The sequence below is a fragment of the Marmota marmota genome, unplaced genomic scaffold (assembly GCF_001458135.2).
Source record: "Marmota marmota marmota unplaced genomic scaffold, marMar, whole genome shotgun sequence".
NCBI classification, from domain to species: domain Eukaryota; kingdom Metazoa; phylum Chordata; class Mammalia; order Rodentia; family Sciuridae; genus Marmota; species Marmota marmota.
Window position 1 is genome coordinate 79,884,547 of NW_026000026.1, and position 24,475 is coordinate 79,909,021.

The 24,475-nt window shown below is 46.8% G+C and overlaps 1 protein-coding gene across 3 annotated transcripts in view; it reads left to right on the forward strand.

Annotated features, from left to right (window-relative positions):
• Afap1l1 (actin filament associated protein 1 like 1) overlaps positions 1-24,475 on the forward strand; it is a 58,833-nt gene that overhangs the window by 10,184 nt on the left and 24,174 nt on the right. The window contains exons 1-8 of one of the 3 annotated variants that reach the window (XM_048811779.1): positions 13,627-13,635; positions 13,900-14,028; positions 15,305-15,388; positions 16,081-16,178; positions 17,252-17,360; positions 21,610-21,708; positions 22,295-22,506; positions 23,834-24,013. In XM_048811779.1, coding sequence (XP_048667736.1) covers positions 13,986-14,028; positions 15,305-15,388; positions 16,081-16,178; positions 17,252-17,360; positions 21,610-21,708; positions 22,295-22,506; positions 23,834-24,013 — 825 coding nt within the window. In that variant the 5' untranslated portion in view covers positions 13,627-13,635; positions 13,900-13,985. Of the gene's footprint in view, positions 1-13,626; positions 13,636-13,899; positions 14,029-15,304; positions 15,389-16,080; positions 16,179-17,251; positions 17,361-21,609; positions 21,709-22,294; positions 22,507-23,833; positions 24,014-24,475 lie in introns of those variants that run through there. The other 2 variants (XM_015485996.2, XM_048811778.1) reach the window with 2 other exon arrangements.

Consider the following 24,475-nt stretch of genomic DNA (forward strand, 5'->3'; position numbering starts at 1 on the left):
ATTGTTCCCTCCTCCTCCTCCTGGGGGTCCTTAGGGAAGCTCTGCACATCCCATAGGTTTCCGCAGAAGAGCACTTGAAAACCACTCATCTAACCCTGTGCTCCTAATTTTATCACGAGAGAAACTAAGGCCCAAGGGGCAGCAGGTCACTTGACAGACCCCTCAGTGAGTGTTCCACAGAACCCCTAACGTGGTCTATCAGCAGAGCATATCTCGGCTAGGAGAAAAGCCTATGGGTTGACTTCACAGGGCATGGGGCAGCCATCAATGGCCATGAAGTGCCCTTGCTGACCCAGCAGGAGTTCGGGGCTAACTTGGCCAGGACACATGACCAGCCCATATATCACCCTGAGTGAGTGAGGGGTTGGGAACCTTCTTTTCTAGGAACACCAGAGCCAAAAGAAGAAAATTAAAATCAAAATTAACCATATATGTTTTTATTTCATTGATACAAGACACATTTTTCTAATAACTCAGAACATATCTTACAATTGACATATTTATCTGCTTTTTCTTGTTTTGCAAAAGATGTTGTTCAATAGATAAAAACATCTTCCAATCAGTTGGCATCTTAGAATGGAGAAATTATGGTAATTTATACCAAAGCTTGCTTTTGAAGATGGAATCGGATTTATTCATTTGTAGAATAAATATTTACCCTTCCTGCCCATTCTTGTTGAAGGGTGTGCTGAGAGCCGATCCTGCTGATAGCAAACCAAGGGAGATTTTTTTTTAGCTCCACTTGAACCAAAAAGAAAAGTGATCTTCTGGGACTGTGCCAGGAAGTCAGGGAGACTGATGGCTTTTCCTCACCTCCAGCCAGCAACCAGGTGCAGCTTTGAGGGGTCTCAGGGGGTAAGCTCAGGGTCCCTGCACCCCGAATCTCCCACTGTAACAGAGAAAATGAGACTTGGTCACAGTGCCAGTGACTTGGATCAGATCTGGCGAGTGTCCATCAAAGAGAATATGTAAAGAACCAGAAGACTCAAGTGTCACTTTTTAGCCAAGAACCTCAGGAACACTGTGGGATGGTCTTTTAGGTGGAAAAAAAAAATGGGGAGAGGACTAAAGAAAAGTCCAGAGAGTGCACAGGGCAGCAAAACAGGGCAGCAGGCCTGGAGCACCGAGGACAGGTGGAAATGAGACCTCCAGATCCTTCCAAAGAGTGGAGCCTATTCTCCAGGTCCCTAACTGGGTGTGTCCCTGTCCTTAGAGGTTGGGCTGCCCATGATGGGTACCTAATAATAGAGGCAGATAAGGCCAGACCCAGAACCAAGTGCCACAGCTGCAGTCTCCAGTTGCAGTGGGGGTGGGGGGATCCTGGCGCTGCTCCTTCCACTCAGCACTTAACCCATGGGGTCTCAGTTAAATCCACACAAAAAAATGGAGATAACAATCTCTGATTTACCAGTGAGAGATGACTGGATTCAGGCAGGGAAAGCTCTCAGAAGTGTTCAATCTTTTTAAAAACGTGAAAGCTTGAAATACACGTTTGTGAGTGATTGGCTCCTTCATCAGTTGGAGAGGAATCCAAGTTATCTCTGCAGCATTTCACTCTCGCTCCTTGCATGGCCACTCTGGGAAGAGATGGAATGACAGAGAGAGTGGGAATAAGGAAGTGGGAGCCTGTGAGCCTCTTTGTCACCAGTATCACAAAGGAAAGCTGACATCCGGGCCCCAGGTAGCTGTTGACCAGCTGTGAGCAAGAAGAGATTATGATGTGCTGCAATTTGGGGCCATTGTTAAATAAAGCCAGCAAGCAGTGAGCTCACATCAGAATGCAAAGGGGGGTGGGGTAGGGGTTGGACAGAAGTGGCCAGTTAGGAGCTGACGCAAATCCTTAGACTAAGATTAGCTCACCTTGGTGTTGAAGAGCAGAGCCACGTAAAGGTTTCAACTCTCCAATTTCAAGTAGAGTTAATCAGCAAGGCTTTGGGGCAAGCACCTGTAGTCTCAGCTACTAGGAGGCTGAGGTGGGAGGATCCTTGAACCCAGGAGTTTAAGACTAGCGACAGAACAAAACCCCATTTAAGGGAGGTGGTGAGAAAAACTAGAAAGGAAAAACCAGATAGAGGTTATTGTGCAGAATTGTTAGTGGAGAAGCAGAGGAGACATTCATCCAGGGTCGTTCTTCCATTCCATGGAAGAGGACCTTTCTCTCGCACCTCACAAGCCCAACTGTAGTGCAAGAACCAACCTCAGCTAGATTCCCATTAGCACACCCTCAGGCATCTGCAGAAGCTCTTCTGGTTCCTTCACACTAGGGCTTGTGTGAGCTGACTTGTCACCTAATCTTGCACCCTTCTGAGTGGAGTACTGGTCAGCCTTGTCCCTGAGTCCCACAGTTTCTGTTGTTCAGCTGGGAGTGGAGGCTGGAGGTGACAAGTAGTGGTGCAATTACTATTAATCACAGTTGATGATTTACAAAACTGCAGGGTGCTCTCAAATCACCCAGCTCGGCCAGACTTGGGTCTCACAACAGGCCTAGAGGTAAGCGGGCAGTCTCGATCCCCCACTCAGATGCTGAGGAAACTGAGGGTCCCAGACGTGAAGCAACCTGCCCAGTGCTGCATGGTCAGTTAGCATGTGGCCAGGGCTGGGGCCCCTAGATTCTGGCTCCAGTGCCCATGTTTTCTCCACTACACCAAAACATGGCACACAGTGGAGGCCAGAAATATTCCCACCCAGGCCACAGTTAACCTCTCTGAAGGGCTTGGGAATAGAGCTTAGTGGCAGAGCATTTGCCTAGTGTGCACAAGGCCCTGGGTTCAATTCCCAGCACTGCAAAAAAAGAAACAGCATCAGAGTTAACCTCTCTGGGCCTCAGTTTTCTGTCAGTAACAGGGAAGAGTTCCTTCTACACATGGCTGTTGCAAAGAATAAATGAGGGCATAGGCACAGAGTGTTAGGCACCGAGAATTTTCTCCCAATGGAGTAACATCCAACAATCAGAGGAATGAACACAGGGACAGATGGCAATAAGAATCAATCTTTGCAGCATATTAAAAGAAAAAGTCAAAAAACATTACCTATAGCATTGTCCTCTTTTTGGAGACCACAACCAAAATTTTAACAACAACAAAAATTTAATGTATATTTAAAACTAATTTTTTTTTTTTTTGGCACCGGAGATTGAACTCAGGGGCACTCAACCACTGAGCCACACCCCCAGCCCTATTTTGTATTTTATTTAGAGACACACTGTCACTGAGTTGCTTAGTGCCTCCCTGTTGCTGAGGCTGGCTTTGAACTCATGATCCTCCTGCCTCAGTCTCCAGAGCCGCTGGGATTATGGGCATGTGTCACAGCACCCAGCACAACTAAAATTTTTAAATGTATATTTAACAACTAAAATTGTAAATGCATGTTTTCAGGAGCACAGCAGTTGCAGCAAAACTACATATGAGGGACAGAGGGGCATGATGAGCTCTGCAGCAACTAAATGAAAGTGAGAGGCACATGGGCCACTGATGAGTGTTTCATATGAAGCAAAGATTGGGATAAGTCTAATTTTGTCCACCTGAGACCTTATTTTTATTTAGTTAGGTTTTTTGGGGGGTGGGGAGAGGGGGTGCTTTTTGTTTTGGTTTGGTTTGGTTTTTGTACTAAACCCAGAGGTTCAGTAAAAAAAAAAAAGAAAAAGAAATTTTTAGTTTTGAATTGAACTCAGAGGGCTTTTAACCCTGAGCCACATCCCCAGCACTTTTTATTTTTATTTTTTATTTTGAAACAGGGTCTCCTTATATTACTTAGGGTCTCACTAAAGTTGATGAAGTTGGCCTTGCATTTGTAATCCTCCTGCCTCAGCCTCCCAAGTCTCTGGGATTACAGGTGTGTCCCACCACACCCAGCTATTTTTAAAAATAAATGAAAATGCTAGGCACAGTATCTTCATTTAGGAAGTATTCAATTAAAAAAGGCTAGAAGGTATTATATTGCAGCAATTGGAAGCTGAACCTCTGGAGTTAAGGCTAGCTTTGAATCTCAATCTGCTTGCTGTGTGCCTTTACACAAATGACTGCCTCTTTGAACTTCACTTGGTCTATGTGTAAAAACAGCAGGTAAAAACAGAAGGTATCTTGTGGGGTCATTAGGAGAATTAAATGAGGTAATTCATGCAAAATGCTTAGTACAACATCTGATGATCACTTAGGAGCTTGCAATTCCTACCTGCTTTTATTGACAGGTATCCCAGACCACCCCTGGGCCTGCTCTGGTTCCCCAGGCTTGGTGAAGGAGATGGTGCAGGCCACCCAAAAGGAAGCAGCTGCCATCTTGCAGCGTGGAAAGCTGAGCCAGTGTGTCACGGTTTTCCACTTCCTCCTGGAACCATTTCCTTTGTGAGCTAAACAGGGAGGAATCCGAAGACAAAGGAACAATTCTGGGAGAGCCCAGTCCCACAGCCAAAAGTTATTTCCTCGGTGGCTGGCCCCCACCTCCTCCTGTGTGGTCTGGAAATGACTTAAGGAGAGGAGGCTGGGCTTCCCTGGTGGCCCAGAGCTAGAAATGAGGTGCCCCAAGGGAGAGCCTCCTGGTGGATGACAAGAACGGGGACAGAGCTGCTGCTAGGAAGAGCATTGAAGATGCAGAACTTCCCAAGCCTGTCGCCCTAGCCTGGCTCCTGGGGATAAAGTCACCAAAAACACCCCCAAGACCTGCTTTCCCATTCATTTGTAACCTCCCTGATCTGAAGTAACATGAGGTGAGAGAACGGTGCAAGTCTGCCACCCCTAATAATAAGCCCTGGGTGTGCAAACCCTTCCCCAGCCATTCCTCATTTCCCCCTCATGCAGGGGTTTTCTAAACCTCTTCTTATGAAGAGGAAGATGGTGGTCAGAGTGGTTAAGGAACTGACTTAGAGTTGCACACTAGTAAGGGGAGGAGCTAGAACCCAAGTTCTTCCCACTGGTCCTTCCCACCTCCCTTCCTTATGATGTTTCTGTTTCTATCCTGGGGAGTCAAACTGCTACTATTCTTTTCAGCATAAAAGGATATTCAGTTTCCTGCAATAGCTCTCATTAACACACACAAAAGCCTTCCAAGGTGACCTCACCACCCCTTGCCCTCCCTCTCATAGGGGCTATATTTAACTCCTGGGAAGCACTGAGCACCAGGCCCTGGGTATGCAGCTGGGCTTGCTTTGACTCTTTTCCATCCTGAGTGCACCATGATCTTCCCCATCCACATTGGGACAACAGGAAGTATTTGGGTGATAAACAGTGGGGTTCCAACCAGTGCAGTCCCCTCCGACGTTCTGCCCGCTATCTGGTCTTCCCTTGGATGCACAGAAGAGATCTTGTAAATTCAGAGGAAGGAAGTAAGACATCCCTGTGTTCCCAGCTGGGTAGACTTGCAGCAACTTGGAAGAGAAGGGCCAGGGAAAGAGAGATTTCCGAGCCAAAGAGTAGAATAGGCACTGCTACCTGCCTTACTGTGGAGCTGCTGCCTCTGCAGAATGAACCCTGAGTTGGGCACTGACAGAAGCAGCATGTTGGGAGGAACTGGAAGAGACATCATAACTGCCCCTCCTGTTCTGCAGTGCTCAGATCCCACACCTGTAAAATGGGCTGTCTCACCTTGGTGTACAAATTAATTGATATAAATAACACATGTAAATCTCTTAAAGTAGGGTATGCCTCAGAACAGTAATGAAGAGTAATATAAATAACATTTCTTGAGTGCCTACAGGTGTCGGACACCATTCTAAGCACTTTCATGTATATCAGGGCCCATTCCCACTGAGAAGACACACTCACAGATCACCAGTGACATACGTGAGGTACATGAAGCAGGGACAATTTATCAGTGTCCACGGCTAGAAAATAGGGAACAGGATATACACTCAGGTAGATGGGGTTACTCAATATCTGTTACTTATAATTATTCCCCAATTATGTGTTAGAATTAAAATTCATCAATGACAAAATAAATCACTGAATCCATCAGCAGCCATTCCCACGGGAGGGATTCAAGTTCAGCAATATGGAGTCTTTGGAGAACACACACACACACACACACACACACACACCACAGTTCTAAAGGATCAGACGCTATTATTGTGCCAGCTTGTTAAAATACAGTATGTAGAAAATTATCTCTAAAATCATAATCAAAATTTTTCAAAGTAACACTGTTTCTCTCTCTCCAAACAGGAGCCTTTATGAGATGTAAATTGGGTTATTTTGCTGCATAGAAATAAAAAAGGAAATCTGAATAAACCCAAAGAAAAATTGTAGGCCTTTCATAAAACCACAGTCCAAAAACTCTTCTTATTTTCCATTTTAAAATTGGGCCAGCTGCATTTCTTCTGACTAAAAACAAAGAAGGATGGAGTTGTCTCTGTCTCCTCTAGAAAGATGCTTCTCAAACAGTGAGGTGGGGGAAAGGGAAATGGCATTTCTCCCTGCTGCTTTGAATTTATCAAAGTTGTAACTTCCACACTGTCACCAAGCATTTTTGTCAGTTCCAGAGTCTGAAAGGTACATGGGCATGAGGTCATGTGTCAAGGTGCTCAGCTCTGGTGCCCAGCCTGTATGAGCCCAACCTGAGGTTGGCAGAAGTTTAATTCTTAATTTGTCTTTTGTCATGGGAATTAGACTCATAACCTTTGAAATTTTTAAATAGTTATGAGCTTCTGTGTGATCACCCTTACTGGTTGCAATGAATGTCTTTTGATTGAAGGTTTCATTCCAGCTGCACTGCATCCTGGGAGCCAGAGACAGCACTTTCAGCTTGGGGCTAAATTTCTGCTGTATAACATCTTTTTTTTTTTTTTTTTTTTTTGATACTAAGGATTGAACCCACTAAGCCACATCCCCAGCCTGGTTTTTTTTATTTTTTATTTTGAGACAGGTCTTGCTAAGTTGCTTAGGGCTTCATAACATCCTGTTTTTATTTTATTGTGCTTGGGAGGATGGAGGAGCAGAGAGAAATTTGATCGTAGTTTTAGTTGAGTACTCACCAAAACAATAAGCATTCCTTAGTTTAATCTTAGATGTATTTTTAAATAGGTTATAATCATATTTGAAAAATGTTTTTGCAGCCTAGAGAATGAGGCTATCCCCTATCTTGCGTTTCTGTGCCTGACCCACTTTAAATATTGAAAATTTATGAACAATAATTAGTTCATTTCTTCCTTCTTGTTGTTGTTTTAATCCTTGGAATTCACCATACCACTCCAATATTAACCTAAACCAAGTAAGAAGAATGAAATTTGCTTATGGTACTAAATTAACTTTAGACGTAAAGGCCAGCATGTCCTGATGCCCCCTCTCTGCCCCCAGACAGGACAAAAGACCTGGACCAGTAGTAAAGATGGGAGAGGGCAGGTTAGGAACTGGTGAATGAGGTCTTCCTGACTGGGGATGGTAAGGGCACAGTTCTGGGTTGTATGTCTGCCCCTCCAACTAACGAATTTTGCCCCCTCACCTGGCATGGAAGGATCCTTGAAATGGGAGCACCCTGAGGAAAGGGGAGCCACTGCCTCCTGCTACAACCATTCTGAGCTCTGTCTTGGGCCCAAAGCCATGGGCAATCCAGGTGGGGAGATTTGGTACAATCCATGATGTCCTCTTGGCCTATCCCCCACCTATACATACCAGTGCACCTGAAACTGCATGCTGGAGGTCACATAGGAATGAAGAGAGCAGCTGTGCAGTGTGATGAGCTCCTTATACAACACATATTTCATCTTCACCATGAGCTTGTGAAGCAGCTACTGTTATTATGTCCACTGTCTGCACATCAATTGGAAGCTTAGGAAAATTAAGAAATTTCCTCAGGGGCCCACAGCTGAAAAATGACCAAGCCGGGAGGGGAGCCTGATTGTCCATGGCCTGTGTTCTTAGCCACTCTTCCAATGACTCAAGCATCAAGTTTTGTGTGAATTTAGCACTAGATACTATTTTCTCAAGTGGTCATGTGATCATAGTCAAGTCAGGTAACCTCTTTCTTTGGTCCTCACTTGTTACATCTTTAAAATGAGTGGATTAGCCAGCACAGTGTTGCACACCATAATCTCAGCGGCTCAGGAGGCTGAGACAGGAGGATCTCAAGTTCAAATCTAGCCTCAGCTAAAGCAAGACCTTCAGCAACTTAGTGAGACCCTGTTCCTAAATAAAATACAAAAAAAGGGCTGGGGATGTGGCTCAGTGGTTAAGTGCCCCTAAGTTCCATCCCTGATACCAATAAATAAATAAATGAAGATTAGATTAGGTCATCAAAATATTATATCTATTGAATTAGTGTTCACTGGGCATCTACCAAGTGCTGATTAAGATTCAGGCTCTGTCCTCACTGAGCTTATTACAACAAACACACATCTGTCACCAAATACTATCTGATCAGTACTTTGGAATCTGCATGGTTCTGGGAAGTGTCAGGAAGTAGCAAGTGACAACAACAATAAGCAATATGGCTGTCATTTAGTGCGTATTTGTACCAGATGTAGTGTTATGCTAAGGGCATAGAGGCATGACCTTCGGCCTCCCTGCCCTTGAGGCTGGGATCCCACTATTCTCATTTTACATAAGACAAAACCAGAGCTCTCTTCAGCTCAGAAATGGCAGTATAAGAATCCCAATACTAGGGTAGGGATATAACCTCAAGGTAGAGTACTTGCCTTGTATGCATGAGACCCTGGGTTCGATCCCTGGCACCCAAAAAAGGAAATCCTAGTACTCATCATGAATCTGTCCCCAAAGTCATACAACTGTGCCTAATCAAAGTAATACTCCATATTCCAGCCATTTACCATCTTCTCTTGGGGCTCTTATTCCCTCGACTCTCAGTTATCTCAAGAGGGTCAGTCCGGTGATTTTTTTAAGGAGTATGGGTTTTCACCATATTCCTGAATTTCATACATGCTCCCTGTAGGACGTTTGGTGGAGTATTTTGCAAAGGTTGAAATTTGAACTGGTTACAATGGAATCACCCGGGTGGAGTGCTTATTAAAATGTAGATTCCAGATCCTAAGACTACCAGGTCACTCTCTGGATAGGAGGTTCAGGAACTGATGTTACCAACAACCCCTAGAAAACTCAGTCTTTCTGAAATTCGAGGCAGCTATCCTAGTGGTACGTGTGAGCCCTGGCCAGAATTATTTGTCATTTGCATTATACCCATATGACTTCTCTCAAATTAAATTCTCTGATGGATGAAATCCCTGTGGTTGGATTCTCCAATACTAAAAACAAAGCTCTCATTGAAAGCGTTTCTATATTTGCTGCACTTGAAGGCTGTCTTGGGGTGAGTTCTGCACTGTTCTAGAAAAGCCTGGTGCTGGCTGAAGGTTTCTGGTATCTATGATATACAGAAGGTTCTATCAGGTGAGATCCCCTAGTTATGTCTGGTATTCTCTTTGAGTAACCTGTTTTTCTTCTGTGAGGTCCTCACAGTCAGGGCTGTGATATTCAAATAGGCTCATTAGAAAGAGGGCCATGGAGAAGGAATGTCAGGCTGGACTTGGAGGCTGAAGCAGGAGGATTGAGAATTCAAACCCAGCCTCATCAACTTAGCGAGACCCTGTCTCTAAAAAATATGAAAAAGAGCTGGGAATGTGGCTCCGTGATTAAGCACCCCTGGGTTCAATCCCGGGTACAAAAAGAGAGAGAGAGAGAGAGAGAGAGAGAGAGAGAGAATGTCAACCCTACAGTGAGGGCTGCCCACCCACAGGTGAAGGGGTCCCCAGTCAAAGAGTTGGGAGCCCCAGTGAAGTCACACCCTGACCCCTCAGGGGGAGGACTTGGAGAGGAAGCCCAGCAGTACCTCTGCCAGCCTCTGCTGCACTGAGCTAAGATCATAGCTGTTGAAACCAACACCAGGACTAGGCAGCCTTTCGCTCTTCCTCTGCTTCTCCCTGGCTCAGGCCCTTCCTTCTCTTCCAATCTGTTTGGACTCCAGTGATCACATCTCTGTTAAATGAAAAGCACTTAAAAGTCAAGGTCTCATGTGAAGAATCCCATCAAAGACCAGGAAGGAAACAAAAAATGCTGTTATGAAGCTTGGATACTAAAGCTCATATGATAAATACAGAGAACTCACAGGGAACTGCATTGTTCTTATTAGAAGCAACAGTAACAAAGTTTACTGTATGTATTGGAAGCAGTAAGGCAGAGCACTTAGAAGCAGGAATACCGCCACATGCAGGTACTTGCTAGGAGCAGCAAGAAAGGGTTGGAACCTCAGACAGAAGGAAAGAAACGAGAGGAAAAGGAAGACAGGGAGGGAGAAGAAAAGAGATTTAAAGAAACCCAAAATGCTGCCAAGCAGGGTGGCACATGCCTGTAAACCCAGCTAGTCAGGAGGCTGAGACAGGAGGATTGCCACTTCAAGGCCAGCCTGGGCAACTTAGCAAAACTCTGTTTCAAAATCACAAGGGCTAGACTTGAGTTGTAGCTCAGTGGTAAAGCTCTTGCCTAGCAAATATGAGGCATTGGGTTCAATCCTCAGAACCACATAAAAATAAATTTTAAAAAGGTATAGTGTTCATCTACAACTAAAAGAATATATTTTTTAAAAAAATTAAAAGGGCTGGAGATGTAGCTCAGTGGTGAAGTGCCCCTGGGTTCAATTCCCAGTAACGCAAAAAAAGGAAAGAAAGAAACTCAATAAGCTGAGCAATCTGGGTTCATTCACTGAGCACAGCAGTTCTCAAGGTAGGTGTTGGGATAGGGGATATCTGAGGGATCCCCAAAATGCTTTCAAGGGGTCCATAAGGTCAAAAGTGCTTTTATATAGTACTAAGATGTCACACGCCTGCCTCACTCATTCTCTGAGTGTGTGCAGTGGAGATTTCCAGAGGGGACATGGGAAGATGTGTCCACTCCAAGAGTGTGTTCTTGTGGTTCTAGAAGGTCTCAGGTTTCAATGTTAATGCAGTCAATATTGGCAGATATTGGAACCACCCTTACTTTTTTCTTCATCTAAAAAAGTAAGGGTGAGCCTGAGACCTACCTCAGAACTTGCACAAATACCACACGGAAATATATTTCTCTGGTGAAGATACTAGAATGAGGAATTCGGCCAGTCAGAGTTAGTAGATGTGCAATCATGGACAGAAAGAAAGAAACGAGAGGAAAAGGAAGACAGGGAGGGAGAAGAACAGAGATTTAAAGAAACCCCAAATGCTGCCAAGCGGGGTTAATGCAGTCAATATTGACAGATAAAATACCCCGAAAAGAAAAGTTCTTTGGGGTACTCCATAATTTCTAAAAGTAAAAAGGAATCCTGACACCAGAGGGTTTCAGAATGCTTGGCGTAGAGCCGAATTGCCAGCAACCCTGAACTCAGACTCGGGCACATGACAGCAGAGCAGATTGGGAACTTGTAAATGAGAACCACAGCCGCAGGCCTTGGACAGCTCGCTGCCCTTGGTGCCTGCCTTACTGCATTTGCTGGGACGTCCCCTGTGAGTCACTAATTGTGACTGTGCGTGCAGAGAGAGAGAGAGAGAGAGAGAAACTGAATAGAGAGGATGCCTACTGGGACAATATCTTGTTTATTTTTCCTAACCTCCAAGTGGCCCCCCTGACACATATTTAGCATTCAGTAAATGCTTTGAAATTACATTAACTGATGTTTGGTGTGTCCCTAAGGGTGCCAGAGAAGTTCATGATTCTATCTGAAAAGTTTTCTTTCTCAGCCAACTCAAGTTTGGTTGAAATTATTTTAAATGAATTCCTGCTTTAAAGAGGAGCCCCTCCTAGCCTCTCCAATCCATCCAGAACCCTTGCTTCTCTGTCACTCTGGGGACAGCAGGTCTCCAGGCTCCTTTCACCCAGCTGTGGGTTCAGCAGCGCACCCTGGAGCAGTACCACTCAGTGGCTCTAGGAATTGCACAGCCTGGGAATCAGCCGGGCTCCACCCCTCTGAAACTGAGGAACATCCCTTAGGTCTCCTCAGCCCAGGCATCATGTCCTGGAAAATGTGTATCCCAAAAGCTGCTCACATCTGTGCCTGGGGGTGAGGCAGGAAGTGCCTACCAGTGGGGAGCACTCATGAGTGAGCTGTCCCATCCAATCCCATCTTTAGCTTCTATTCCACAAATTTGAGGAGAAGCTTGACTGCTGCAGAGAGACAACAATGTCACATTTTCCCAATAATGCCACCATCTCTACAGACAATTTCCATTTAAAAGAAAATCCAAAGAGTGGACATCTATACATCCCTTCTCTTGTCAAACACACCTGGCGCACCTGTGCTGAGCAGAGGCAGTATCATAGTCCAGCCCACACCTTCTGGAGCTAAGCTCCTGCTGAGAGAGACAGACCCTCAGAGGCCTGCGCAGCACAGGTCAGCAAGGTGAAGTCTGCAGAGGCAGGGAGCAGCTGACTGTGGTGAGCTTCTGCTCTGAGCAGGCCCAGGCACGACGAGCTTGGTGGAAGAAATTCTCACAGCCACCGAATGAGGCAGGTACTGTTGTTAGCCTCCCTTCACAGAGGAGAAAACTGAGTCACTGGCAGGCGAAGTAACTTGTCAAAGGTCTCGGAGCTGAGGAATAATGCAATTTGAATTTGAACTTGGCACTCTGGCTCCAGGTCTGGTTTTCTTAGGCAGGATGTGACAGCCTCTTGTACATGTCCCAGACCCCACAGGTTCATATCAGTCTTCTGCTTCCTCAGGGCATGCAGGGTGGAGAGAAACACGTGGGAATCATGGCCAGAGTGCAAGTCCTGGTCCTTCAGCTTGCCTCTGTGACTTTAAGCTAGTTACTCACCTTTGTGCAAGTTCTGAGATAGGTCTCAGGCTCACCCTTACTTTTTTAGATGAATCTTCATCTAAAAAAGTAAGGGTGAGCCTGAGACCTATCTCAGAACTTGCACAAAATACCACAAGGCAATGTAGTTAGTTCTGTGGTGAAGATACTAGAGTGAGGGAAGTCGTCCAGCCAGGGTTAGTAGCTGTGCAATCATGGAGACGTTTCTGAGGCTCAGTGTTATCCTCCATATGATGGAGACAAGAAAATGCTTGATATGAGATTTAAAAGGTACAATAAGCATAAAAGTCTCAGCATTGTTCAATACAGGTTAGCTTTTATCATAACGCACAAGTGTATGGTAAGACATAAAGCAGGACAATACTACTGTGATGAAACTGACCCTTGGCCTTAACGCAAATCAAGTCCCAAGTTACTATTTGGGACAGGAAGACATCAATGACATCATGATCTTAGTATGTTCCAGTCTTTAAAGGATTCTGTGCTCTAGCATCTTGCAACTCACTTTGGTCACAGACCTGGGAACTTGTCAGAAATGCAGACACCTGGGTCCCACTCCAGACCTCCTGAATGTGAATTTGCATTTTGGCAAGATCCCCAGGTGGTTCCTAAACACACTCAGGTTGGAGAAGTGCTGGTTTGAGCATGGGAAGAATGGCAATGATAGCTTTGGGCATGGAGTAGGAAGGGTTAATGTTTAGTTTGGCTCTGGCCAAAGTGCCGGAAACAGAAGGTTCCAGAGATTGAAGCATATGAACTGATGGGACAGGAAGGCTCCTTCCTGCCTATATCCTGGATAGCCAGGGGCTCCAGCCGAGCCCTGCACTGAGCCCCCCTAGACCCGCAAACAGAGAGCAGACTGGGACAAAGGGAGGCCCGGGCACCTCTGCCCAGGGCTGCCTGGGTTCAGAGTGGCCGGGGTGAGCCCAGGGAGGTACAGTCCTCCGGCCAAGGTCATCTGAGGTCTGAGGCAGTGTGAGGAAGCCTGGAGGAATGCCATGGGGCTAATGAGCAGGGCCCCCCAAGGGAGCATGGTGGCCAGCACTGGGACAGCTGTGTGAGGGCCCTGCCTCTCCCTTGTGTACCAGGCCCTGCGCTCTGTCCCCTCCAGCCCAGGCTTCAGCGGGTGGGGAGGGCCAGATCCTGCATGCAGAACTGTGACTGGCCCTGGCTTTTCTCCCCAGTGCTGGAGCAGCTGCTCCCGGAGCTCACTGGTCTGCTTAGCCTCCTGGACCATGAGTACCTAAGTGACAGCACCCTGGAGAAGAAGATGGCCGTGGCCTCCATCCTGCAGAGCCTACAGCCTCTCCCAGGTCAGCCCGGATGAGCCACTCTACAGACAGCTGTGTCACCCTTGACCCTCCTCAAGGACCTTCAGTAACTCCCCAGGGCCTGTGCACATACAGGTTCCGCTCACAACACACAGGTTCTGCTAATAGCATGCTCTGGTCTAATGTTCTTGTCCACTTAGAGCCTGCTCTTCCACCTCAGTCCTGGCAGTGTTCTTTGTCCTCCTCCATCCCCAGCCCTCCACACATTCACACACAAGAACACATTGCATTCATCCACTGAAGGACATCTAGGTTGGCTCCACAGTTTAGCTATTGTGAATTGTGCTGCTATAAACATTGATGTGGCTGAGTTCCTGTATTATGCTGTTTTAAAAATGTAATGCAAAAAAATAATAATAGTAATAATAAGAGAGCTCATGTATAATGGCATAATTTGGTGTGAACACATTTTATATGCAGAGTTACAAAAAATTATGCTGTGAATGGATAATAAAGATTGTAATGCATTCCACTATTGTCATGTAAGAAATGAACTTTGAATTTTTTTTAAAAAAAGAACACATTGCACCCACATACCTGCCACACATGACCCATAATACTCTCACAGGACTCACACAGCACTCTCACACATGATGTAGTCCTATGCACCGCACATGACCCACAATACACACTACATACACCACACGTGCACACAGCACACGCATGTGCACCTCACAGCCTCCTGCACAGGCGTACAATCCTGCACACACTTATCCTCATGAGCTGCATCCCTGCTTGTGCCCACCTAAGCCCACATCTCTGCCCATTACTATCTGCCCAGCAACACACTCTGCCCACTGGCTCCATCTTTTCCTCCACACTCCAGGTCAGTTGATGGCACGATGCATCTCTCTGAACTCCAGGCTCAGGGAATCTGAAGGATGCTGTGGGAAGTTACCACTGAGTGACTCTAAACCTTGTTTCCCAAAAAACTGAGTTGACAATCCCTGCCACCCTCACAGGACTCTTGGGAGGAAGAAAAGGGCAGCATTTTTCCTACTGTGCTCACTGGACCCCGTCCCCTGACCATTCCCAGAATAGCCCCGTAATACTAGGTTTCTGGGCCTCCTTTTACTTAGAGACAGATCCTCAGTGACAGAGTAAAAATGAAAACAAAGTGTGAAAAACAGCACAATGACAGGATGTGAGCGTGCTTTGCAAAGTGAGTGCTGAGCTCCTGAGGAACAGGAGTCCATGCAGGGTGGGTTGGACTCATCCCTTCCCCCCCTCACTGCCAGTGTCCTCCCCTCCCTTCCAGCTAAGGAAGTCTCCTACCTATACGTGAACACTGCTGACCTCCACTCGGGGCCCAGCTTTGTGGAGTCCCTCTTTGAAGAATTTGGTAAGTGCTTCTTCCAACCTTGGTTTTGACACCATCTCTCCCAGATGGCTGGGCCTGGCTCTAACATTGCATCATGGAGTCACTTTGGGTTTTCTGGGCTCTGCCAGCTCTGAAAATGTAATTGGAATTTACAGTTATAAGAATGTTCCTGAGATTTGAGGAACAGTAGGAAGAAAAGTATAAGTCAAAGAGTTCAGTACAGAAGGGGTTTCTCTCCCTCCATGGCCTCTGCCAGCCATGTCCTCCTGGGACCCTGGCTGAGCAGTCCAGTGTCTAAGCAGAAAATGAGAGCTGTGTCAGAGCCTGGCCTGGGAGCAGGCTGGCCAGCGTGTGGGAGGCTGTGTGCCAGCCCAACTCCATCCTGGGGACAGAGAAGAGTGCTCACCACGGGAAGAAAGCTACAGTCTATGCAGGAGCTCTGGGGGCTGGTGGACCTAGAGAGAACACCAAGCCTTTATAACACAATTGTCAGAAACCTCCAAAGCACCATTACAAAGAATGTGATTTGGTCCTCTTGACAGACGAGGCAGGGGGTGGGGTGACCAGGTTACCATGGAGGAGTCCCAGGGCAATTGATTAAGCCACCTAGGTGGTGGAGGCAATGGTGAAGTCCAATCCTCACTCAGAAACCTCCAGACCCCAAATCCAGCCCTCTTTGGTTTTCCCTTGACCAATGCCCTGATCCTCTGTAGACTGTGACCTGAGTGACCTTCGGGACATGCCAGAGGACGATGGGGAGCCCAGCAAAGGAACCAGCCCTGAGCCAGCCAAGAGCCCATCTCTGAGAAATGTGAGTCATGGATCCCACACCTTTAAGCTCTGTGACCTTATAGAGAGGATGAGGGAAGTTCTCCCCCCGCTGATGGTTGGGTCCTCTTTGTGTGCAAGACCCTGTTCTCTCTCCCAGGTGGTGGTTAAGGGCAGAAATAGCACAAATAAGCATTCATACATTCAATAGCGCATGCATGCGCACCGTGGTCCTGCTAAGCAGGGAGAATGTGGTGAGCTAGTCTGTCCCCTTAGGCCTGAAGCACATCGCCACGCCAACCTCAGACTGCATACAGAGGTGATGGGAAATTCTGTGGAGCAGGCACACAGTCTCTGTGTGCCCTTAGGCAAATCATTTCCCTTCTCAGAGCCTGAGTTTTTCACCCACAAGATGAAAGATTGGACAAGATCTAGGGTTCCCAGACTTGGTGGGGGTCACAGAGTTAGAGACAAGCATTGTCTGTCAACTCCATAGTGGATTATCCTCACCATCAGTGGTGATGGTACCAGTTGTTGACAACTTAGTGTATCCTTCACATGCTCAAAGCAACTAGTGAGCTTGATACAACTGCTATCCCCCTTTATACAGATAAGGAAACAGAGGTTCAGAGAGGGCAAGTGATACGCCTGATGTCCCACAATTATTAAGTGACAGAACTTAGCTGTAAAGCTGGGGAATCCCCTGGCACAAAGCCTAAGCTGTTCACTAAATAACAGGCCTCATGCGCATGTGTCCTGCTGCTCCTCTTATGTGGATGTGGATGTGGTGGAAGAGTTTGGGGAACTCATGGTAGTTCTTTGTAATTCTGCGTGTGCTCAAGCAAAAGTATAGCTACCAGGGTTTGGCAGTCCACAAAACTTTCAGCCATTATAGAGAAGCTCTAATGCTTCAAAATTTGGGGTGAGAAACACAGGACAAATACACTCTTAAGTTCTGCCTTCTCTGTGACTATATTAAAAATATGGCTTCCCATTCAGGGTCTACCTACCTCCTAAGAGCTACCGCATCCTCCTCCACCAGCCTCGCTCCCTCCTGCTCCCCTCTTCTCTACTCCGCAGCCATCTGATCTCACACACTTTCTTGTCCCCACACAGGCAGCAGACCTGCCTCCGCCACTGCCCAACAAGCCTCCCCCTGAGGACTACTATGAGGAAGCCCTTCCTCTGGGACCAGGCAAGTCCCCTGAGTACATCAGCTCCCACAGTAAGTTCTGGTCCGCTTCGGGGTTATGGGCTTCTCCTTCCTGAGAAGCCAATTCCAAGTGTGTCCATGTCCTGCAGGAGCTGGAGTGCCAGGCCTAGTGCCTACCCAGCCATGTCACCAATTCTTGAGGAGAGGCTGCTCTGAGCTTCTGGCCTCTGCAGTGCCAATCTGGGTGGACTGATGGGTGCAGACCAGGGGCCAGGGACTTGGGTTAGTCTCAGTTCTGTGTGGCCTTGGACCACCCCCTTCTCCTCTCTGGACCTCTATTCCTCTACTCCTAAAACAAAAATATGCTCACATACATGCATTGGAAGGAGGTAACATAAACCAACCTGTTCTGAGCCCTGAAACTGATGCTAATCCAACTGCTCCTGTCTGGGGATGGGCTGGGGGGTAATAAATTGTATTTCAGTAGAATCACATCTTATGATGGGTTAGGTTATCAAGCCAACAACAGGTAAAATAGGGCATGTGGGGAGTGTAGCTCAGTGGTAGAGTGCTTGCCTGCCATGTGCAAGGCCTGGATTCAATTCCCAGCACTGGAAAAAAGAAAAGAGAAAAAAGAAAAAGGTAGGACACATGGTCTTATAGGTCTCTAATGTGCACATACCAGAGATTCATACAATGGTGTAGGCAGAAATCTTAGAAGCTATATTAATATTTAATTCAACACATGTTTTTAAAAATTCTATCTGAATATAGCATTTATTCTCTAATAAGAGCATACTTGGAACAGCTTATTACACATATGACTTATATAAATAAATATATAAATATTCCATCTATATATTTGTACTGCTGGATGTGCTCATTAAAATTATATAGAGAACACTAGAATAAATCAACTTTGAAAATCTCTTAAATTTGTCACAAAGAAGAGTCCTTGATCTTCCATGGTTCTCCCTCCAGTGAGTTAATGGATAGTGTTCCTTTGAGGATCAGAAGCTATCACTTTCTTGAAAACATTGTACACAATTATACACAAGGAACCATGTTATGGTTTTGAATGACCCAGCACGTGGAGCTGAATTTGTATATAATGTTAGTGGGATGCTACCCCATCATCCAGAAACACCATGGATACATATATCAAAGAAGCCTGTGCTGATCAGAAACAAATTCCAAGATATAGTCATTTAAGAAAATCAAACACAAAATACTGCGTATAACATGAGTCTAGCTTTTTTTTTCTAATGAATATACACACATTCATGCATTCTAATAATTTTTCTAGGCTATGCAAGAAATATTAATGAGGTTTTCCTGAGTGAGATGAAATCTGAAATCTGGGGAGAGAGTTGGGGATGTAATTCAGTGGTAGAGCACTTGCCTAGCATGCTTGAGGCCTAGGTTCCAACCCTAGCACTGAAAAATAATAAATAAATTATATATATATATGTTCATATATATGTATATATTTGAACATGTATTTCAGCTGGGCATAGTGGTGTACGTCCTAATCCCAGCTACTCAGGAGGCTGAGGAGAGAGGATCACTTGAACCCAGAGTTTAAGGCCAGCCTAGGAAACATAGCCAGACCCTGTCTCAAAAAGGAAAAAAAAAAAAATCTGAACAAAGGAAACATACTCTTCCACTCATGTTCTTTTGTAATGCTTGGGCTTTTTGTCATGGGGCATTTTATTTTTTACTGTGGTCAACTACAGGCAAGGTTGAGCATTTTCACGATTTTTTAAAAGTCCAACCAGTGGCATTTGGTACATTCAGTGTCGTACAGCCATCACTACTATCCAGTTCCCAAACATTTTCATCATCCCAAAGGAAACTTCTGTTAACCAGTCAGTCCCCAGCCCCCTTCACCCAGCCCCTGCGGACCTCCAGTCTTCTGTCAGCGTGGATTTGCCTATTCTGAATATGTTGTATAAATGGAATCACATACTACATGACCTTTTCTGTCTGGCTTCTTTCACTTCTCATAATGCTTCCAAGGTTCATCAGTGTTGGAGCATAGACCAGAATTTCGTTCTTTTCTATGACCGAATAACATTCTGTGTATCTATACCATGTTGTGCATATCTGTTTATCAATTGATGAACATTTGGGTTGTTTCTACCTTGTAACTGCGGTAGGTCTGCACCAGATGATCTGTTGCCCTCTTTAGCCTTGATTGTCCCAAGTTCCATGTTACTACAAGCAGCTGTTTGGATGTAAAACAGGCACCTTTTTCCTATCTCATTGACTCCAGGGCAGGGGAGGAAGGAGGGGGAAGAGGTGCTGCTGGGCCTAATCCCAGGTCAAGCACCTCAGCTAGATGAGGCTCCTGCATCTTTCCAGAAAGCTCACTTCCCTTTCAGACAGGGCAGAGAAGCACCCTCCTGGGAGCAGCTGGGAAGGGAGGGCCTCAGGAAGGGCCAAGACCTTGTCCAGGGAGCTCATACCAAGCCCATCAGGGAGTATCCTTCCTCTGGCACACAGCGTCCAGCCCTGCCAGGTGTTGCAGTGCTTTGTCTTGTCCCTCTGTGACACACCTTCCCCTCCCAGCTCCCCCTGCTGCTCTGGCCCTGACACCCCCAGTCCACCTCACCGGTGTGTGGTCAGCATCTGAGGCCTCAGATTGCCTGCTGCGAAAGGCAGCTCGAGCCCCTCTTGGGAGATAGAGCTGGGAGTCCCAGTTGTGGGAAACTTCAGTGCTGCTGCCCTCAGGAAACAGATGGACAGGAGGGACTGGGAACCCAGAGCAGAGCCCTGAAGATCAGTGTGTGTGAGAGTGAGTGGGACTGGGCTGAAGAAGACCTCCTGGAGGAGAGGCTATGCTTCCATCACCTGAGCTGGCAACCTCAGTTCTGACCCAAGCTCTGTCACTTAGCAACCAGCCATGTGTGGCTTGTTTCCCATCTGTAAAATGGGGCTGAACCTCCCTCCCATTGAGAATCAAAGGACACAACGATAATGATGGCTGGCATTTGTCAGCACCCAATGTGTGCCACGCTCTGTGCTCAGAGCTTATGTGCATGATATCATTAATCCACAGTGGGGTGCTGTTCACTTCCTGGGTGAAGAATCGGAATGCAGGGAGGCTGTACTCTTTCCAGGCTCACTCAGGAGATGGAAGAGATAGGATTGGAGCTCAATTCTGACAGAGCCCAAACCCTTCACCAGCCGAACTTCTAGCTGAGCCTCAGGGACTATCTACATCAAAATGACTCTATATATTTTTTTTATTTTTATTTTTTTGTAGTGGTAGATGGACAGCATACTTTTATTTTATTTGGTTTTGTTTGTTTGTTTTTGTTTTTGTTTTGTTTTGTTTTTTAATGTGGTGTTAAGAATTGAACCTTATGCCTCACACATGCTGGGCAAGCGCTCTACCACTGAGCTATAGCCCTAGCCCAACTTCATATATTTTTTAAAAATAAATTTGTTCCAATTCATTAGAGTTTGATGCATTTTCTATTTTATGTATCTTTAGAATTTTCCTATCAAATTATTGTTCCCTTCCTCAGTCCAACTCACTCCAGGGATTCCCAAACTCTAGGGATGCAACCCAGGAATCTGCACTGGAAAACAACCCCTAGGTGATTCTGATGCAGAACAGTTTGAGGTGCCCTGCTCACCACTGCACTGCTCTGTACCACCTCCCAGCCCCAAAGGAGGATGTGCCCTAACCATTCAGCTCCAATAGCTGTTGCTATTGCTCTAATGCTCGTATGAGCATTATTATTCGCTCCTGTGGTCCAGTTCTTCCTTTGTATTCCCAGAGGTTTTGAAGGAAAATTGCCTTTCCCAGATGAGGGAGCAGATGTGTTAGGAAGTGAACGGCAAGTCTGAGGGGAGAAGAGGAGGTCTGTGCAGAACATGGAGGCAGATCTAAGCCCTGGCAGCTGGTGCACCACTCCACAGTGCAAGGACCAGAGCTGCCACCAAAATGCTCTCACACACACTGATGTTCTGGGTCACTGAGGAGAAGCCAACTGGGAAGGTCAGAGGAAAGATCTTGGAACTGGGTCTTGGATGTGAGGAGTTCTCTGGTAGAAGAGGGCATAGGAAATAGCATGAACATAGGCCTGGCAGGGCAGTTCCGTGGGACAGGGGCACTGAGCGTATGTTGGGAACCAGAGAGCAGACAAGATGCAGAGACAAGTCCCCGCACCCAGTGTGGGACTGCCCTGAGCTCCACTCTGTATTCCCTGATAAGGGGCAAGGTATCTAGGGCCTTCCCAGCCGTGCCCCTGGGTCTACTCCTGGGTCTGTCTGTGTTTCTCCATGCTCAGCTCTTTCGACAATCCCACAGATGGATGCAGCCCAGCCCACTCGATTGTGGATGGCTATTATGAGGACGCAGACAGCAGCTACCCTGCGGCCAGGATGAACGGAGAGCTGAAGAACTCCTGTAAGTTCACACCAGCTCTGCCCTCACAAGGAGCCAGCCCCTGGCATTCATGTGCCCCACCTCTCACCCCAGCCATGGTCACCACAGATGCTCCAAAGCCCTTGTGACCCCAGGGTTCAGTGGAAAGGCCACTGGAATAGGAATCTGGAGCCCAGAATCCTGCCTTTGCCCTGACTCTTGGTAACTGATCTTAGGGGAGCCTAGATTCCTTATCCATGATGGGGATTTGGTGTGAGCATCACCTGAGACAAAGGCTGCAGAGTTGATGGGGTAATCACAGCTTTTTACTGGGTGCCAAACACTTGGCTGAACATTCTCCATGCCTTCGTGTTCAAGAGGCTGGTCGAAATAAGTACTATTATTAATGGAGATCCCATACAAATGAGGACACTGCGGCTCCCCAAGTGAAGTCACCAAGATCACAAAGCAAGTGGTAAATCCAAAACACAGTGCACTGCACGAGGCAGGCCTCTAGTCCTCTCCAACACCATGCCCTGGGTTTCCTCTGTGGTCTCAGGGTGTCGGGGCGAGCAGGGGGCTTCCCCAGGACAGCACAGTGACAGGTTCTTTCCCGTGGTGCCTGCAGACAATGACTCAGACGCCATGAGCAGCTCCTACGAGTCCTATGATGAAGAGGAGGAGGAAGGGAAGGGGCCACAGCCTAGGCACCAGTGGCCCTCCGAGGAGGCCTCCATGCACCTGGTGAGGGACTGCAGGATATGTGCCTTCCTGCTACGGAAAAAGCGCTTTGGACAGTGGGCCAAGCAGCTGACCGTCATCAAGGAGGACCAGCTCTTGGTGAGTGCCTTTAGGCAGACTCACGTGTTTCTGCCTGAGGACCACTGGCCTGGCCTTGTCCACAGCTCAAAGCCCAGTGCTTCTGAGATCATGGCTCTCCACACAAGCAAAATTCACTCACTCACACACACACACACACACACACACACACACACACACACACCTTAAAGACCTGAGGTAAGCTCACCAAGGTTTAATTCCGAAATGGGTGGATGAGCATAAATTTTAGGAAAAAAAATAATAGTTCCTCCCCAAAATACTCTGCTGACAAGACTGGCTTAACACAGATGCATGTGAAACAAGTCCCTTTGTCACCCTGGGGCAATGAAAGCTCACCCCAGGCAAGCACCAGTACAAGGGTCAGGGCGACCTATTTCCACTGCCTGTGCCTTCTCTGTTCCCAACTCCCGGCCAGGCCAGGGCCTCCAGCATGGTGTAAACAGAGTGGGGGGAGCTGGGCCTAACTCCATCCAGACCTCTAGAGGAAGCTCCAGTAATTCACCATTAAGACTGACATTTATCTTTCCTGCAGGATTTCGTAAATGTTCCTTATTACCATGTTAAGGAAGATCCTTCCCCTCTATTCTTGGTTTGCTAAGAGCTTATATCACAAATGGATACTGAATTATATAAAATGCCTTTTTCTGATTCTATTGATATGTGTGATTTTTTTCTCCTTTTTTCTATTTACTTGATGAATTTTGTGGTTGATTTTTGAATATGAAACCATGTTGTGTTCCCAGGGAAAGCTGCACTTGGTCTTGATGTAGTGTGCTTTTCTATGTGTCTAGATTCCATTTGTTCGTCTTTTGTTGTGGGCTTTTGCTTCTGTTAGACGATTAATTAGCCTATGGTCTTCCTTTTCTGTAATGTCACTGTCAGTTTCTCCCACCAAGGTAATGCTTGCCTTATGAGAAGAAGGGAGGAGTCAGAATCATTATTGATAAACTACCGACCTCCCAAGGCCAGCCCTCCACCTCTGCTAGAATTCCCTTTTCCAAATTCCTGCCATACCGCCCTTTCATGTAGTTTCCTCCCAAGCCAGCCCATTTCTTCTCCACTTCTTAAGACCCAAATGGTCTTCCTGGTATTATGCTGCAATCCATCTCTTCTTACTAGACAGTTGTGCCTGAAGATGCCCAATGACATCCCTGGCTGGCATCTCCATGTCCTTGCACAGTGCCCACAGTTGGGCTAGGTGGGGAGGTCTTTATGGGGTAAGTCAAACTTCCCTGGAGACTTTGGGTACTCCAAGCCTTTGTATGAGGGTAGCTTCCTGCTCTATCTTCCACTCCAGAAGGTCCTGACCCTTTCTTTCCTTGTCCAGTGTTACAAAAGCTCCAAGGACCGTCAGCCACATCTGAGGTTGGCGCTGGATGCCTGCAGCGTCATCTACGTGCCCAAGGACAGCCGGCACAAGAGGCATGAGCTGCGCTTCACCCAGGGGGCCACTGAGGTCTTGGTGCTCGCACTGCAGAGCCGGGAGCAGGCTGAGGAATGGATGAAGGTATGTGGGGCCCACACCCCACTCCTGTCTTGCCGCCCTTTTTTTCTTCCTCTCTTCTCCAGAACCCCAATGATGGAGCTGGATTCTGTCTCTGAGAGAACCGATCCTTGCTCAGGGTAGAAGGGGTCAGAGCCTGAGCCCAGGCACCCTGCACGTATTTGGGGCTTATATTTGGAAATGGATCTTGGATGTCTGCAAGAGACAGATGTCATGCTGGGGACCCAAGTTCCCTCTAGTTATTTGGATCCTCTAACATCCCTACTAGGAGCTTGTCTGGACTGCACTCATATACCTCCTGGAATGGGGAGGTTAATATGAAGGAAGCTGATTTTGTCATTAGACAAGCTAACCCAGAAAAAGAGAGAGAGAGACAGAGAGAGAGAGAGAGAGGAAGGAAGGAAGGAAGGATGGAAGGAAGGAAGGAAGGAAGGAAGGAAGGAAGGAAGGAAGGAAGGGAGGAAG